General features: G+C 40.2%; 1 protein-coding gene across 11 annotated transcripts in view; it reads left to right on the top strand.

Annotated features, from left to right (window-relative positions):
* Window positions 1–15,855, top strand: part of szt2 (SZT2 subunit of KICSTOR complex) — a 144,545-nt gene that overhangs the window by 102,826 nt on the left and 25,864 nt on the right. For all 11 annotated transcript variants that reach the window (XM_040129338.1, XM_040129328.1, XM_040129337.1 and 8 more), the window contains 6 exons: window positions 1,721–1,842; window positions 3,212–3,397; window positions 10,450–10,705; window positions 10,996–11,075; window positions 12,441–12,566; window positions 15,481–15,683. In XM_040129338.1, coding sequence (XP_039985272.1) covers window positions 1,721–1,842; window positions 3,212–3,397; window positions 10,450–10,705; window positions 10,996–11,075; window positions 12,441–12,566; window positions 15,481–15,683 — 973 coding nt within the window. The remainder of the gene's footprint in view (window positions 1–1,720; window positions 1,843–3,211; window positions 3,398–10,449; window positions 10,706–10,995; window positions 11,076–12,440; window positions 12,567–15,480; window positions 15,684–15,855) is intronic.

Genomic DNA, 15,855 nt, shown 5'->3' with positions numbered 1-15,855 from the left:
CACCCTCGTTAAACATTCAAAGTGCTGGTGGAAAAAGTAAGTGAACCCTTGGATTTAATAACTGGTTGAACCTTCTTTGGTAGCAAAAACCTCAAACAAAAGCTACCAGTAGCTATGGATCAGACCTGAACAATGTTCAGGAGGAATGTTAGACCATTCTCCTTCACAGAACTGCTTCAGCTCAACCATATTCTCAGGGTGTCTGGTGTGAATGGCCTTCTGAGGTTATTCCTTAGCATCTGTTATGGTCTGGGCTCTGGCTGAGCCACTACAAAAGGTGGATTTTCTTTGTTTGAAGTTATTCTGTAGTAGATTTACTTAAGTGTTTAAGGTCAGTTACTCACTGGTGGACAGCCACCTTGACATTATCCTGTTAGAGACATTGATAAACTTTGGATTTCATTTTTCCCTCAATGATGGCGAGCTGTCCATGGCCAGAGGCAGCAAAGCAGCCCCAAATCATGATGCTCCGTCCACTGTATTTCACCATTGGGATTTTTTCATGGTGGTATACAGTATAGCGCCCATTTTACACCATATGTAGTGCTGTTTTCTTCCCAAACAATTCATCCTAATTTTCATCTGTCCAGAAAGCATTTTTCCAGTAGTGCTTGGAGTGTCAAGCTACTCTTTTGCAAACTTCAAGTGCCCAGTGATCAGTGACCAGCAGCCTCCTCCATACTGTCCTGCCATGGACACCCAGCTCCATGCAACCATGCTCCATGATTTGTGTATGGTAGACTCATGAACAGAGATGTTAATCAGCTCGAGTGATATGTTTAAGTCTTTAGCTGTTACTCAGGGATTCTTTTTTACCGCATTGAGCATTGCAGTGTGCCCTTGGGGTCATATGCATGTTTGCCCTGCAAGTATACGAAACCTGGCGCAGGGAGATCTCAGGGTGGCACTTTGTCAGTGCAGAGCTACACTTTGTGCCACGCACCTGCATGGAAACAGGGCCAAAAGACTTTCTTTAAAAAACAAAGGGAGGATAAAATACATTGAAATTGACAAGATAATTATAAACCAAGGTATATAAATCACAGTGCGGTTTTAGTGTAGTTCCAATGTAATAATAAATAGCCCGAAACCTGCTGGGGAAAAAACCCACTTTTTACGCCTTTTGTTTAAAGAGTTAAGAATTGAAGCAGACCTTAGATATTCTGGAATCTGAAATACTATTTGACTTATGTGTGATAATGACTTTAACTTGGGTTTTTCTCTTTCTTCCCTACTAAGACATAATGTCCCCAACATATAGATAGATAATGGAATCTGAATAACCGGAATGCATTTTTTTCCTCTCCCACTGATTCGTGTTGAGCGCATCTTTTCTCCTACAAATGTCTGTAAACTAAATACCAGCATTGCTGTTTCTTCCAATAGGTAAAGCTTTCTCCCATTTCTAAGCCAAACCTTGGAAACCTTTCATAGAAACCTTATGTAACTCAGAGCTTTTGGCCTCAGAGCTCTTAAAGACCCACTGAGCAGTTCCCCAATAAATGTACAAATAAAAATTAATTACATGTAAAAAGTTGATATCTAAATAATCATATGGTGCTTTTCATTGACTGGACCCTTACAGTTTGGTAGAGAACAGATGAAGGATTGGCCTGACAATTAGTAGGGAGCCCTTGTTAAAGGACTTGCTACAGTGTGCTGCCTGACTTTGATTAATATTTATTTGCTGTTTGACTGAGATTCTCTCTCTTCTGCCCAGCTCATAAGGGCTTCCAGCGCTTCGAGGCTCTGGAGCAGAGTGATTGTTTCAGTCCAAGCCAGGCTGGGGCAGGACTGGCCCCCCGACAGAGGTTCCTTTTCATCAGCATCCTGGATAAAAAGGTGACTTGGCATATGGAAGCCTCTGTATTGTGAATATCCCTCAGGCCAAGCAGAGAATAGGAGAGTTCTTACAAATTTAAAACATCATGTTTGTATTTAGCTGTAACTACTTCTCTGCCCACTGAATTGCACTTGTATTAAATGCAGAAGTGTATCTCTCTTCACTGGTCCACTTGTTCAGTCAATGGTCAACATAAAAGTGTTGATCACCTCTAATAGCATCTCAGCATGCAGATAGTTTTGGTTTTATTTTTCCAGGTTTAGACATATCTGTCCATGAGATTGCTTCCTTTGACCCCAATAGAGGACCACCACATTTAAGGGTAGAAGCAAAGCACTGGGTAGATAAACAACAACAATTAATTGTTTTGTTTTTGGTTTTTTTTTTTTTGGGGGGGGGGGTTCTTTATGGATCAGTCATTAAATGGGGATGGTTTCCACCCTTCTCCTTTGAGAATGACCAGACTAGTCAGGGTGGACAGAAAGGCTAAGGTAACTCAGATAACCACTCCTTACAACTGTGTTGAGCATAAAAGCATATCAGAATGCACATGTCCAGCGTTGACGCAGATGGACTATAACAGCAGAAGAACATGTCAGTTTCCACTCCTGTCAGCCAAGAACAGAAATCATGGGCTGCAGTGAGCAGGCTCACCACAACTGAACAGTTGAATATTGGAAAAACGTAGCCTGGTCTGATGAATCTGGATTTCTGCAAGGCATGCAAGTGGTAGGGTCAGAATTTGGGGTTAACAGCATGATTCCATGGACCCAACCTGTCACAATTCCAGGCTGGTGCTGGTGGTGTAATGGTGTGGTGTGGTGTGGTGTGGTTTCATGAACATAATCATAAGTTCAGTATACTTCAGTGGCCTCCCCAGTCGCCAGATCTGAATCCAATAGAGAACCTTTGGGATGTAGTCAAAAAGGAGATTAGCTGCACAATTGTGTAGCTGACAAGTCCACAGAAATGATGTGAAGCAATCATCATGAAGGACCAGAATCTCAATGGAATGTTTCCAACATCTTGTGGAATCTATGCCATGAAGACTTGAGGCTGTTTTTAGAGCAAAGGGAGGCCCTACCCAGTATGAGTATGGTGTTCCTAATAAACTGATAGATGAGTGTATAATGCTAAGGCTTTGTAGTGCTCTTACAATGTTTTGTACCAAGGTTTCACCACTTAAACCTTGTAATGTGGGAGTGAATCAGGGCATTACTCTAAAAGTTCATTTGTGCTCAGTGAGGCTAAACTGGGTAAAATAAAGCCTTTAAAAACTGATAAAACATTTTCTCAATTGTAATTACAAGCATCTTATGGGTGTTTTTTTACTTGTTATATGTAATATTATAACCATCATTTCTTTAGGTGACTCTGTACAGCTATAACTGGTCTGTGGACCTGGGCATCTCTCTGAATCGTGAGCTGGTCCGACTTGTTAAGTGGCAGAACGCAAGGGCTCATGTTGTCCACTGCCTGCTCAACCAGAAGATGGGTCTCTTCCATCACTACTGCTTCTCTGATGCACCCCTCCATGAAATGGACTCCAAGCAGGTATAGATACCGACACAGTTCCTAATGTGCAGCATTGCCGCATGGGATGAAAAATTACATCATAAAAACATAACATTTTAATAAGGTGCATCAACAAACATTTCTACATAAAGCTTAAAGTTTTCACCATAGAAAGAAGAGGCAGTGGAGTTGTAGATGTTTAAAATTACGGTGTGCGCTGAGCTAATAGCTATCACTTACAGCGTGGACAGGTTCTGGACATGTAGCAATTGTCACAGCATACAGAATATATGCGTATTATGTATGTATATATATTTTAAGATTTAAGCTTTATTTAAAAGTGTTTGTTGATGCACCTTATTAAAAGCTCTTATTATTACTGTGTTTTCGAGATCTCATCTTTCTAGATCCTGCCTCAGGTAGCAAGCTGGCTTTCCTAGGAGACACGCTGTCAACTTTTGTTGTGCTGAATTGACTGGAGAACATTATACTCTGTAGCCTACAAACATTGATAAATGGTGTAATCAAAAAAAATATTATAATGCTCAGTAAATCTGCATTCATTGATTTTTCTTTTGGCCACCTGGGTGCACTGTAACCACACTGATATATTATGACCTTATAAATTTGTTAAAGGCTCATGTGTTGCCTATAGTATTTATATAACCAGCAGACATAGCTACGTGACGATTCATTTGGAGTTGTGTTTATGTCCTCCTGATCAATCTAGATCAAAATTCACTTTCTTTTAGTTTAGCTTATGGTCTCTACCAACTCCTGAAGGAAATATTTGGCTCTTCAGGTGCTAAATGCTTCAAATCAGCTCCCTGCTGCTGGAAACCAGGTTGATGAGAGCGGTGAGACCAAAGCAGAAACCAAAATATTAGCTTAAAGATGCTAAAATGCTGTAAACTTACTATCCCTGTGTATGCAGTGACACAGTGACATACTGTTGAGTAAGGTTATGCTGTAGGCACGGATTTTTAGAAATTTGGTTTATTACAAATGTCAATGTGGTTTTTTAATTTGATTTTCTTAGTTTTGGAACAGAACCAAGAAGTTCTGGTTTCGCTTGGATCCCGAAATATGATAAGTCTGTGGTCACACAAACTGAAGAGACAACCAGTGTAAAGCTTTGCTATTTAGATGGATGTAAAGCACTGTGAAAACATTTTAGGCTTTAAAACAGCACCAGTTCTCCTCCGTACACAGTTTTTCATGCACTGGGCAGGTAGGTTGTTACAAGCTTCTTGGAGAACTTGCCACAGTTCTTTTGTGGATTTAGGCTGTTTCAGTGTCTTTTGTCTCTTTGGAGGCTAATGGCTCCCTGATGGTACACCATTATGGATAAAATCTAAACGCCTACAGTGCCTAAAAGATTTGCACAGAACTGTATTTTTTGGCTAGTGTTGAAATGATTCAGTATCGCTAGGTGGTGAGTTATTTGTAAACCCTACTGCTTTTACTGCAGAGGTAAGCAGAAAACCTTGGGGAAACACTGCTCTGCGGACAGCATTTCTTCATCCAGATAAGACTTAATTAAAACTGAATAAATTCCAGGTGAAAAAAGTGTTCCAATCAACATCCGGTATAAATGCTGGCAGACCTAGGCTGTCAGTAAATTCTCTCCACATTCCTGTTACCTGCAGATCGATCTGAGTTTGATGATGCTTTATTTAGGCTTGTTTTAATCTTGTTTTTTTCTCAGCAAAACTGCCGGATCTCCTTTATTAAATACACAGCTATGGATCAATATACAACTGATGGTCTTGGCAGCATGAACCAAAGCAAGATTTCTCAGCCATGTGACTAAGCATTTCTATTCTTCTTCATTATTACCCCATGTATTTCCTGCCTTCTCATGTTGTCCTGATCGTACCCTGGAAGTACAGCCCTGTCACATCAACAGCCTTGTTTTTCAAAATGAAACATTTAACTAGCTCCATGCAATTTAGCCCTTGTCTGTTTCTATTTTTCCTCCCTGATTATTTATGATCAGCTCTGGCATAGAGAAGTCTGGATAAGGAAGTTTTCACACAAGATTTTGCAATAAGGGCAGTTTCTCCAGTTTTTTTTTTTTTTTATGGGGGGGGTGCATTTCGATTCTGATAGCACACTAGAGAGTTTGAGAACTGGGCTTGTGACTAAAAGGTTGTTGCATAAAGTCTTGGAACAGGCTGTGTAAATGTGGCTAGAGAAAGTACATGAGTAACACTTTCCTCCCTCAGCAACTGTTGTTGCAGTAAAATAACATTATTTTTCCCATCACCATTAACATCCATGGGAAATATAAAGCCACCAAGCTACAGGTTTTCCTTATCTCAGGAAGTAATAGGCCCCCAATGTTTCTGAAAATCCATTAAAACAAGCTGGCAGAGACATACTGCTGCTTTATGCGAGATAATACATCCTTTTAAATAACACATCACTTTGGATATGTCATCTATAATTTGATTTTTTTACTGTCAGAATCATTGCAGTTGTATCAAAAGTAGCTCTGTTCTGCAAGAATTGTATGCAGAGATACAATTGCGCAGATTTTAAGGCTTAATGTAACTTATTGTAACTATGAGCTGTAATTGAAAAACTGAACTTAGACCCATTAAATGCAGTAATTACCTCAATAATAGTGTAGTAGTAGTTTTGCAGGAGCACTGCTATGATCTGTTTCCAGTATGTACTGAGCACATAGAGTAGCATGGTGTATGTCGGGAAATGATGAATGTGAATCACAGTGTAAAACAAGGTTAATTAACTAACCAGGAAAAGTGCGCTCAGAAATCTCCATGGACATTTTGTCTTGAGTGGTTTGTAGTAATCTGATTAAATGAAAACTCGTTTGGTAACATGCACCTGTAAACCACAATCTCAACTGATGTGATATGGGCCAAGTAGAAGGCCTTGGGTGTATGGACTGTGTTAGCATCTCCAAAAACACCTGCGATTTTTGTTAATGTATGTGCAACAGTGCAAATTGCAAAAGGGCTGGATGATGACATGATGCTTATTCCTAAATGAATATGCATTTAATTAAATGGCCACACAGAAAACCTTTGTTGAGCTACTGTAGTTTTTCAGCACATAAATAACCCCCAGAATGCATGGAATGAGAGGGGGGGGGTTGGAGATGGATGGGTTAACAGGGACCCAGCAGTGCATTTTTGCACCAGAACCCCCCTAGCAGGTCAGTCCAGTCATTGTGATGTTGACATAAAGCATGCAATGCAGTTGAGTTTCAATGGAAAAAAGGTGAAAAAAAAAAAACAGAAAAATGTCACGCAAAGTGTTTTCCTAAATTTTTGTATGGAACAGGCAAAAGTAAAGATTTGTTTGAGCAGCATTTTACAGCAAATAAAGACACCAAATGCCTTTTTAGCCTGCCCCCTACAGCTAATTACAAAACAAGCTCAAAGAATAGAAAGAACCAAACTTTTCCTTTCCCTCCAATGGTCCAGCTCCTCATCGCTGCAATACTAATGAGTGCGGACAGAATGCAGAGTCAGAGCAGCAGAAAATTTGCCTGAACAGAGCTTCATCTGTCATGGTCCTGATGAGAAGCAGAGGGAGGACCAGTGCACAGTTTGACCCTCCAGCCTGTGGGCATGGCACAGCCAGCTCTGCCACACTGGGGCATCTGGGCCCTGAGCTGCTCCACTGAACAAACTTGCCCGCAAGTTCCTCTCAACAACCAGGGCACATGAACAATTCTCTTGAAATTTAAGTATCCAGTAATAATACCAATAAACACTAATGTACAGTGCAGTGAATATACAATGTACAATTTGATCAGAAAATCTAAACCTCTTCACTACCATACTTCCATTGTACCACCTTTGTCCTGTGGTCATTGCAACAGGTCGTGGCATAATGTGATCTGTGTGCATCTGTAGCATCTGAGTGTTAAAGCTGACCATGCAGACACTAATACTTTAACCACCCTAGGCTGAATACATACTGTGACATGTTGAAGTCCGGGAACTCCTGGTCAAAATCTCTGTTTCTGTGAATAGGTAAGTGAGTAAATGAACTGATGTCCAAAAGGCATAAGTTTAAAGATGAAACATTCTTTTCAACACTTTAAGCAAGATTAGTGTATTATTTTTGTTTTGTACAATTTGAGAGTGAAAAAAGGAAGTGTGTGCCATACAAAAGTTAGGTCAACCAAAGAGATTTGAGCTCTAACAACTTTTACCAAGGTCTCAGATCTTATTTAACTTGTTAGGGCTATGGCTTGTTCACAGTCATTGTTAGGAAAGTCCAAGTGATGCAAATTTCAGAGCTTTACAAATAACTCTAACTCCTCCAACCTTGTCCCAACAATGAGCAGTCAGGGGCTCCTCTAAGCAGCTGCCTAGCACTCTGAAATTTAAAATAATTAATTCCCACAAAGGAGGAGAAGGCTATAAGAAGATAGCAATGCATTTTCAGGTAGCCAGTTCCTCAGTTTGCAATGTAATTAAGAAATGACAGGTAACAGGAATGGTGAAGGTCTGGAAGACCAAGACAATTTTCTGAGAGAACTGCTTGTAGGATTGCTAGAAGGGAAATCAAAACTCCCGTTTAACTGCAAAAAATCCTTCAGAAAGATTTAGCAGAATCTGAAGTGGTCGTGCACAGTTCTACTGTGCAACGACACCTGCACAAAAATGACCATGGAAGACTCATCAGAAGAAAACTTTTCCTGCGTCCTCACAACAGAATTTAGCGTCAAAAGTTTGCGAATGAACATTTAAAAAAACCTTATGCTTTTTGGTAACAAGTTCTTTGGAATTATTAAGTTCTAATAGAACCTTTTGGCTAAAATGAGCAAAGGTGTATTTGGAGAAAAAGGGTGCAGAATTTCACAAAAAGAACACCTCTCCAACTGTAAAGCATGGAGGGTGGATCGATCATAGTTTGGGCTTGTGTTGCAGCCAGTGGCAAGGGGAACATTTCACTGGTGGAGGGAAGAATAGATTCAATTAAATACCAGCACATTCTGGGAGTAAACATCACACAGTCTGTAAAAAGCTGAAATGAGGATGGCTAAATATCCACACTGGACTACCTCAAGAGGCACAAACTGAAGGTTTTGCCATGGCCCTCACAGTACCCTGACCTAAACATCATCAAAAATCTGTGGCTAGACCTCAAAAGCAGTGAATCTAACAGAACTAGAAGCCTTTTGCAAGGAAGAATTCAAAGACTCTTAGTTGTCTACAAAAACCGTTTAGAAGCTGTAATAGTTGCCAAAGAGGGTGTTACTAAGTGCTGACCATGCACGGTTTCCAAACGTTTGTTTAGGGCCGTTTTCCTTTTTTGTTATTATGAAATTGTAAAAAATGGAAATAAAAAGTAATTTTGTTTAAAATATTTTTTTTAAAATGTATCATCTTTTACTTGCTTAGCTATTCACAGTAATATTAACAGAAAATATTCAGACCCCTTCACTTATCTCGCATTTTATGTTGCAGCCTTGTGCCAAAATCATCTAAATTCATTTTTTTCCTCATCAATCTACACTCAATACCCCTTAAAGACAAAACAAACAGAATTTTAGATATTTTTGAAATTTTTTTTAAAAAGGAAAAACTGAAATATCACTATGACATAAGAATTCAGACCCTGTACACAGTACGTAGTAGAAGCACCTTTGGCAGCAATTACAGCCTTGAGTCTTCTTGGGTATGAAGCAACAAGTTTTGAAAACCTGGATTTGGGGATTTTCTGCCAGAGTTGTCCCTGAGCCACTCCTGCGTTGTAATGGTTGCGTGTTTAGGGTCATTTCTCTGTTGGATAGTGAACCTTAAGCCCAGTCTGAAGTCCTGAGTGCTCTGGGCCAGGATTTCATTAAGGATATCTCTGTACTTTGCTCCGTTCAGCTTTTCCTCAAACCTGACCCATCCCTGTTCCTGCTGCTGAAAAACACACGCACAGCATTATGCTGCAACCACCATGTTTCATTGTTGGGATGGTTTTGGGCAGGTGATGAGCAGTGCTAGTTTCCTCCAGACATGAGGGTTAGCTTTTTGGCCAAACTGTTCAATATTGGATTAATGAGACCGGAGAATCTTATTTCTAACAGTCTGAGAGTCCTTTGGGTGTTTTTTTGCAAACTCCAAGCGGGCTTTCATGTGTCTTTCACTGAGGAGAGGCTTCCGACTGGCTACTTGGCCACAAAGCCCAAATTAGTGTAGTGCTCTAGTGATGGTTGACCTTCTGGAAGTTTCTCCCATCCCCAAACAGGATCTCTGGAGCTCAGAGTGACCACCAGGTTCTTGGTTGCTCAGTTTGACTGGGCAGCCAGCTCTAGGAAGAGTCGTGGTTGTTCCAAAAGTCTTCCATTTAAGAATTATGGAGGCCACTGTGCTTTTGGGAACTTTCAATGCAGCAGAAGTGTTTTTGTAGCCTTCCCCAGACCTTTGCCTCAAGAAAATCCTGTCTCTGAGCTCTGCAGGCAGTTCCTTCGACCTCATGTCATGTCCAATATCACTTTGCACCTCAATTGTCCAATCAAATTTACCACAGGTGGACTCCAGTCAGGTGTAGAAAGATCGCACAGATGATCAAGAGAAATGGGTGGCACTTGAGCTACATTTGAAGTGTCATAGCAAAGGGTCTGAATACTTACAGTATGTCAATGATATTTCAGTTTTTCCTTTTTAATAATTTTGCAAAAATTCTAAAAAGATTTTGCTTTGTCCTCATGGGGTATTGAGTGTAGATTGATGAGGGAAAAATAAATTTAAATTATTTTAGATTAAGGCTGTAACACTACAAAATGTGAAAGGGTTAAGGGGTCTGAATCCTTTCTGAATGCACTATACAGCATTTGAGTACATCCCTGAAGTGGTCTGTGGGATGGAGGTGGCTGGGTCATGGATGTAATTTTAACCTGAATATTCCTCACAAATGTCCTGAATGATCCATTCAATCTAACAGGGAATATTAGTATTTAAAAATAACCATCCTCTCTGTTGAGCTATAGATATTGGCATTCTTTTTTATGCCTTTCGCTATCTCTCTGTTTAGCATTTATTTTCAAGCCATTCTATTGATTTCTTTAATCTTTTTTCCACTTTCTTCTTTGTGTTCCATCTTGTCTTTTCCAGGATCCCAACCCATTCCTCAGCCCCTCCATGGAACCTGATGGGTTGCTGCGTAGTACAGTCCCCCCTTTGCCCAGTAAGGAGCAAGGCAGGCTGGGCGGCTCTGGCCGAAGTCTTGCTCCACTTCACTTTCCCTCTGAGCTGCTTCCCTTTGATGAGGCTCTGAGGGACATCTGCACCATCCGATCCTTGATGGAGGGGGATGTGGTTGCCCGACATGGTAGCCAGCTCCTGGAGATCAAAGCTACTGAGCGGAGAGGTTAATCCTGCTACTGCTACTACTATTACTACTATTACTACTACTATTACTACTACTACTACTATTTCTACTACTACTAATACTACTACTATTACTACTACTACTACTACTACTACTACTACTACTACTACTACTACTACTACTAATAATAATAATAATAATAATAATAATGATAATAATGATAATAATGATAAAGATAATGATAATAATAACATTGTAAGTATGTCCAATGAGCCCATCGAACTCCACACTGAACAAGTGAGGTAATGACTTTGACTTTGTGCTGACAGAACTGGAGAAACAGATGAAGATAGAGAACCTGTTTGTGACTTGGCAGCAGAGGTCAGCACAGTCCAACATGCCCATTTCAGTAAGTCATAACTAAAATAATTGTGACCTAAATACAGTTTTGCAATAGCTGAAGGACATGTTCACGCTGCAGGGGAAAGTGGACAAAATCTGATATTTTTTCCCTTCATATACAGTGTTTTCTCTCTCTCTCTCTCTCTCTCTCTCTCTCTCTCTCTCTCTCTATCTCTCTCTCTCTCTCTCCTTCTCTCTCTCCCTCTGTTGTTTTTTTAATATCAGCATCAACAGATCAAATCAAATTAATATCTGACATTATGATTTGTCATGTGTGGTTCTAACTGTGATACAAGTCTAATGAGGCAAGCAACCTCATTCAGATTCATAAGGAAAGATGGAGATAGCTGCTCTGGAAGTGTTCAGGAGAGGTACACTGAGGACTCTTTTAAAGACGATCATTTGAAAGCTAAACACTAAAATGTATTATATACGTTAAGCCAGGTATGAACCCCCGTACTTTCTGTACATGACAGCATAAGTGATTTATGAAGTGCAGGCTCAGTTACAGTTGTGTACTCATGGACGAGTACCAGTGGTATTGAAATCTGGTGAAGTATTTTAATTTTGCTCATTGGTTAATTCAGAAAGGTGACAAGTTTAAGATGGTATCAGATATTGGATACATTAAAAAACAAATTTGAACAATCCAACAAATTGGATCTGACCAGGAAGTTAGAAATGAGCATTAAATTCCTGTAGTGTGAAAGTAGCCTAATAACAAATTAGTTAATGGGACCTGACAAAACCTGGGGGAATGGTGCCTCTCTCTACTCTATGGTTTTGAGGAACTACAATTACAGTTCACCCCTCAGGGAAATCATTTAGTATTGCTGTGTTTCAAAGTGGTGAATATCTGGGCTAATTAAAAAGGTTTCTGTCTACCACAGTGACATCTCAAGAGAGTTTATGTGGAGGCATTAAATTTATAAATTTGATATTTCAACAGACACCAGCACAGCACTCTAACTCAAGCACATCCAAGAGGTCTACAGCCTGACCCAGGTCCAAGAGGGGCCAACAGTCATTTCTATTGGCATTTAGTTTTTTCATGCCACTGGCTTAAGTAAATTAACTATCAGATGTGATCTGACTGCATCATAGTCAGGTTTGTGTCAGAATGTCAAGCCCCTGTTCTTACTATATTAAATTTAGTGTCCATCTGTGAATTTTTGATGTTGTAGCCCATTAAGACTAAAGGGTGTGACCATGATGAGCTACAATATGGAGCCCTGTAGATGTTATTCGGGAATACAAAGTCATTATAGTCTTTGTATCACCAGCATCTCACTTTATCTAAAAGTTTATCTTCTGCAGGATCATTATCATCATCATATCCTATAGTGAGAAATAACCATGGATGTGTCAACAGGGAACAGATTTGGAGACCCTGAAACAGTCTTCCAGGCTGGTCCACTACTGTGCCACTCCTCTCCTCTTTGACCCTATCTTCCGCAAGAAGATCCAAGAGGAACAGATTATTCAGCCTCCAGTAAAGGTATGTTTGCCATCTGACTCAAAGGAAAGCTACGAGAAGTTTAGATTGTGTCCTCATTAACTGGTGTCCATAGATGTGATAGTGATTTTATGAGTCAATACTCACTCAAGAGTATACATTAACATACACATTGCTTACCACTATTAACTAGTTACACAAACTATACTAAAAGTTGAGACAGTGATGGATTTAATTGACATCAGCATCATCTTCGCAGCTTCCTTTGGGATGTCAGCTCATGATAGGGGGTTTTTGGGTAAAAATGTACCTGAAAACTGTAGTGGATACTACTCTTTAAATTTAAGTTTGCACTCATTGAAATTGGGGCACCACCTTCTGTTGAAGGAAAATAGATAAATCAAATTAATCAGTCTTATAATCAGAAGTAATAAACTCTCAATTCAGGTATATGTCTCTGCTTCAAAGGAATACACAGGACCCATGACCTGATGATAAATCAGGATTTATTTATAGCTAGCTATCTATAAGCAAGTGAATAAATGAAGCATTAATAAAGAACACATAACAAGGATCAAATGAACTAGACTCTTTAGTTTTGCAATAGTGGAATGAAGTGTAATTCAGAGTTACCAGAGAACGGCAGAACGCTAAGGGAGAATCTATTTTTCTAGGACTTAAATTAGGAATGCAAAGCACTATCCAACATCAGCTCTTACCACAGACAGCAGTAGTAACGTATTTGCCTAATTTTGCAGCATTATGTCAGCTGAATCCTTTTTTGTTGGACCCAGAGTGGTTCAGTTGGTGCCGGTCTAACTTGCAGCTCCCGAGCAAGGCGATGCTCCTTAGGACGCAGCAGTCACCAGGCAATGAGGGTCAGATAATGGGATGCTCAGCTTGTCTGGCAACCTCACTTCAGGATGAATGGAGCAGATTTTAAAGCTGTGGAGGCCTCTTGCAAGCAGGCAGAAGGTTGCAGAGGATGCAGCCTCTGCTGGTTTCTCGGTCCATTGCATTTGTTATCGGATAGGCTCTGCTACACTCACTTTCTGTAATTAGACTCATAGAATAGTTTTGAAAGTAATATTGTTGGCTGGACAACAAAACTTGCAAAATACTATCGAAGCAAGAATTCTGAAGTACAAAATATGAAAACTTAGACTCATTTAGTTTGGTACTGAGTTAAAAGCTCAGGCTTGTTTCAGCTAAAGATCAAAATGAACATGCAGTTTAACAAAGAATAAAAAAAATGTTGTAAGAATACCAGTCGAGATGAGGTAAAATAAGTCTGGAGAAGAGACTTGGTGAGCAGTTACAATAAAATCTTGGCAAAAAAGCAAAAAAGAAAAACCGAAGAAGAGCAAAAAGTAAAGTAAAATGAACACAGAAATGCAAAAAGGAAGAGAGTTAAAGTGCCAAAGGTACCGAAGACAAAGTAAGGTGTAAGATAAGAAAGCACAAACGAAAGAGATAAGAAAGTAAGAGGAAAGAGGGAGAACAAAGGAAAAGGAGGCTGAACATAGGTCGCCAGCTCTTTTATCAATCGTGTATTCTGGGCGGAGCACCGGCCTGAGAAGCTCTTCATCTAACAGCTCACAACTTCTTGTTCCATTACGATTTCAAACTGATCGGCTGTCTAAAAATGCCAAAAATGACCATTGTTTTGTAGATGCATGAGGGAGAAGGGAGCGTTTGTGTGTGTGTGTGTGTGTGTGTGTGTGTGTGTGTGTGTGTGTGTGCGTGTGCGTGTGCGTGTGCGTGTGCGCGTGCGCGTGTGTGTGTGTGTGTAAGAGAGAGAGAGAGAGAGGAGAGAGAGAGAGAGAAAGAAGATTCTTTTGAATTTATAAAAATTATTTTTCAAAAACATCAGTCTTTGTTCCATGGGCACTTTATCTTGTCTGTTTCTTTCCTTGAGAATCACAACCAAGATGATATAAAAGGTAGTAAAGTGAGTCCATGTCCCTTGTTAATTTTGTTATCATGTCACAACATCAGCATCTCTAGGTTAGAGAGGAGTGTTGCCAATTCTGATTCTGACACTTATTGTAAGAGGTGAGAAGGGCCCTTGGAAAGTCCGGGGAGTCACTGAAAAGTCTTATTCAAAGCCCACCGTTTGTCTTCTAGTGGAATACAGAATAAGGAGAGGAGGGGTGTCCTCACTGTACATTTTTGTCCACATCTAGTTAACAGTGGAAGTCATTCTACTGTATCTGTCCATTTTTTGCTGCTCATATGGGTCCAAGTTTTGTTGTTAGCAGAGTAACCCCTACTTCCTATTTTCCAGCCAAGTCCATAGATTTGTGTTACAATGTAAAGTTACAGGTAAATCAAAAGCTTTGCTTTTATGCTCAGCTCCAAGTTCACTATGACAATGTACACATCGCTGCTGTTGCCACACCCATCTACCTGAATAAATATAAATGCACTTCTTCACTTAAGGCAGCAATTGCCTTCAAAACTGGATGGGGCAGTTCACTGTTTCCCAGTAGAATACTTGAAAGTGCTGTCCCTCATCCATTTAACTTGAAGCTCAGCTGCTAACTGCCCTAGTGTCTTCTTGAGGTCACAGCCTGATTAACTCAGCAGAATAACATCACCAGTGAAGAGAAGATATGCAATCCTGATGTCTGCCCATGAAAATCACAAACAAACAAAACTGGTGACAAGGCATAGTCTTGCCGAATTTCCACAGTTGCCACTGCCTGAATACATCCCCAACTGTGGTTAGAAGTTCTCCTCCCCTGCTGAGAAGAGTTTGGTCAAAGCCCCACACCAAGCTCCCAGATTCATGTGGACATGCTTTTAATTCATGAATCAAAGAGGACACATGTATTTAATGTCAAACAAACTGTTGTAGGCAAGTGGCTTAGAGAGACTAGAATCTTATTTGTGTGTTTTAAGCGATGTGTACTGCTCATTAAATGTTAATGAAATTGTGATATATATGTGTTAGAAACGACATCGGTCCAGTGACTCCACGGCGTCAGGTCGGGACCGAAGCTACAGCACTGACTCAGCTGACATGCTGCCCAGCCGACTGAAGGAAGAACCCTGGCTGCTCGAGATTTCTAACACCTTCCTCCAGCAGTACGTCCAGTACCTGCAGAGCTTGGGCTTTATTCTGGTCCAAGTCCGGCCGCAGTCTCCAGCTCGCAGGTTTGTCTGCAAGAATGATTTATTTTTACATTTTGTCTGCTTGTGACCATGGCCTCTCTTTGCCAGTAGGTTTTTTCTGTGTTTGGAATTTGTTGGGATGATTTTTGAGGCTTGATCAGTAGTGGGCTTGAATGCATGTGAAACCTTCTTGCTAGACACCATGTAGCAGGAC

The sequence above is a fragment of the Xiphias gladius genome, chromosome 6, assembly GCF_016859285.1.
Source record: "Xiphias gladius isolate SHS-SW01 ecotype Sanya breed wild chromosome 6, ASM1685928v1, whole genome shotgun sequence".
Classification (NCBI taxonomy): Eukaryota; Metazoa; Chordata; class Actinopteri; order Istiophoriformes; family Xiphiidae; genus Xiphias; species Xiphias gladius.
The sequence above is the reverse complement of the archived record's forward strand: the minus strand, read 5'-3'. Positions and strand labels throughout refer to the sequence as shown.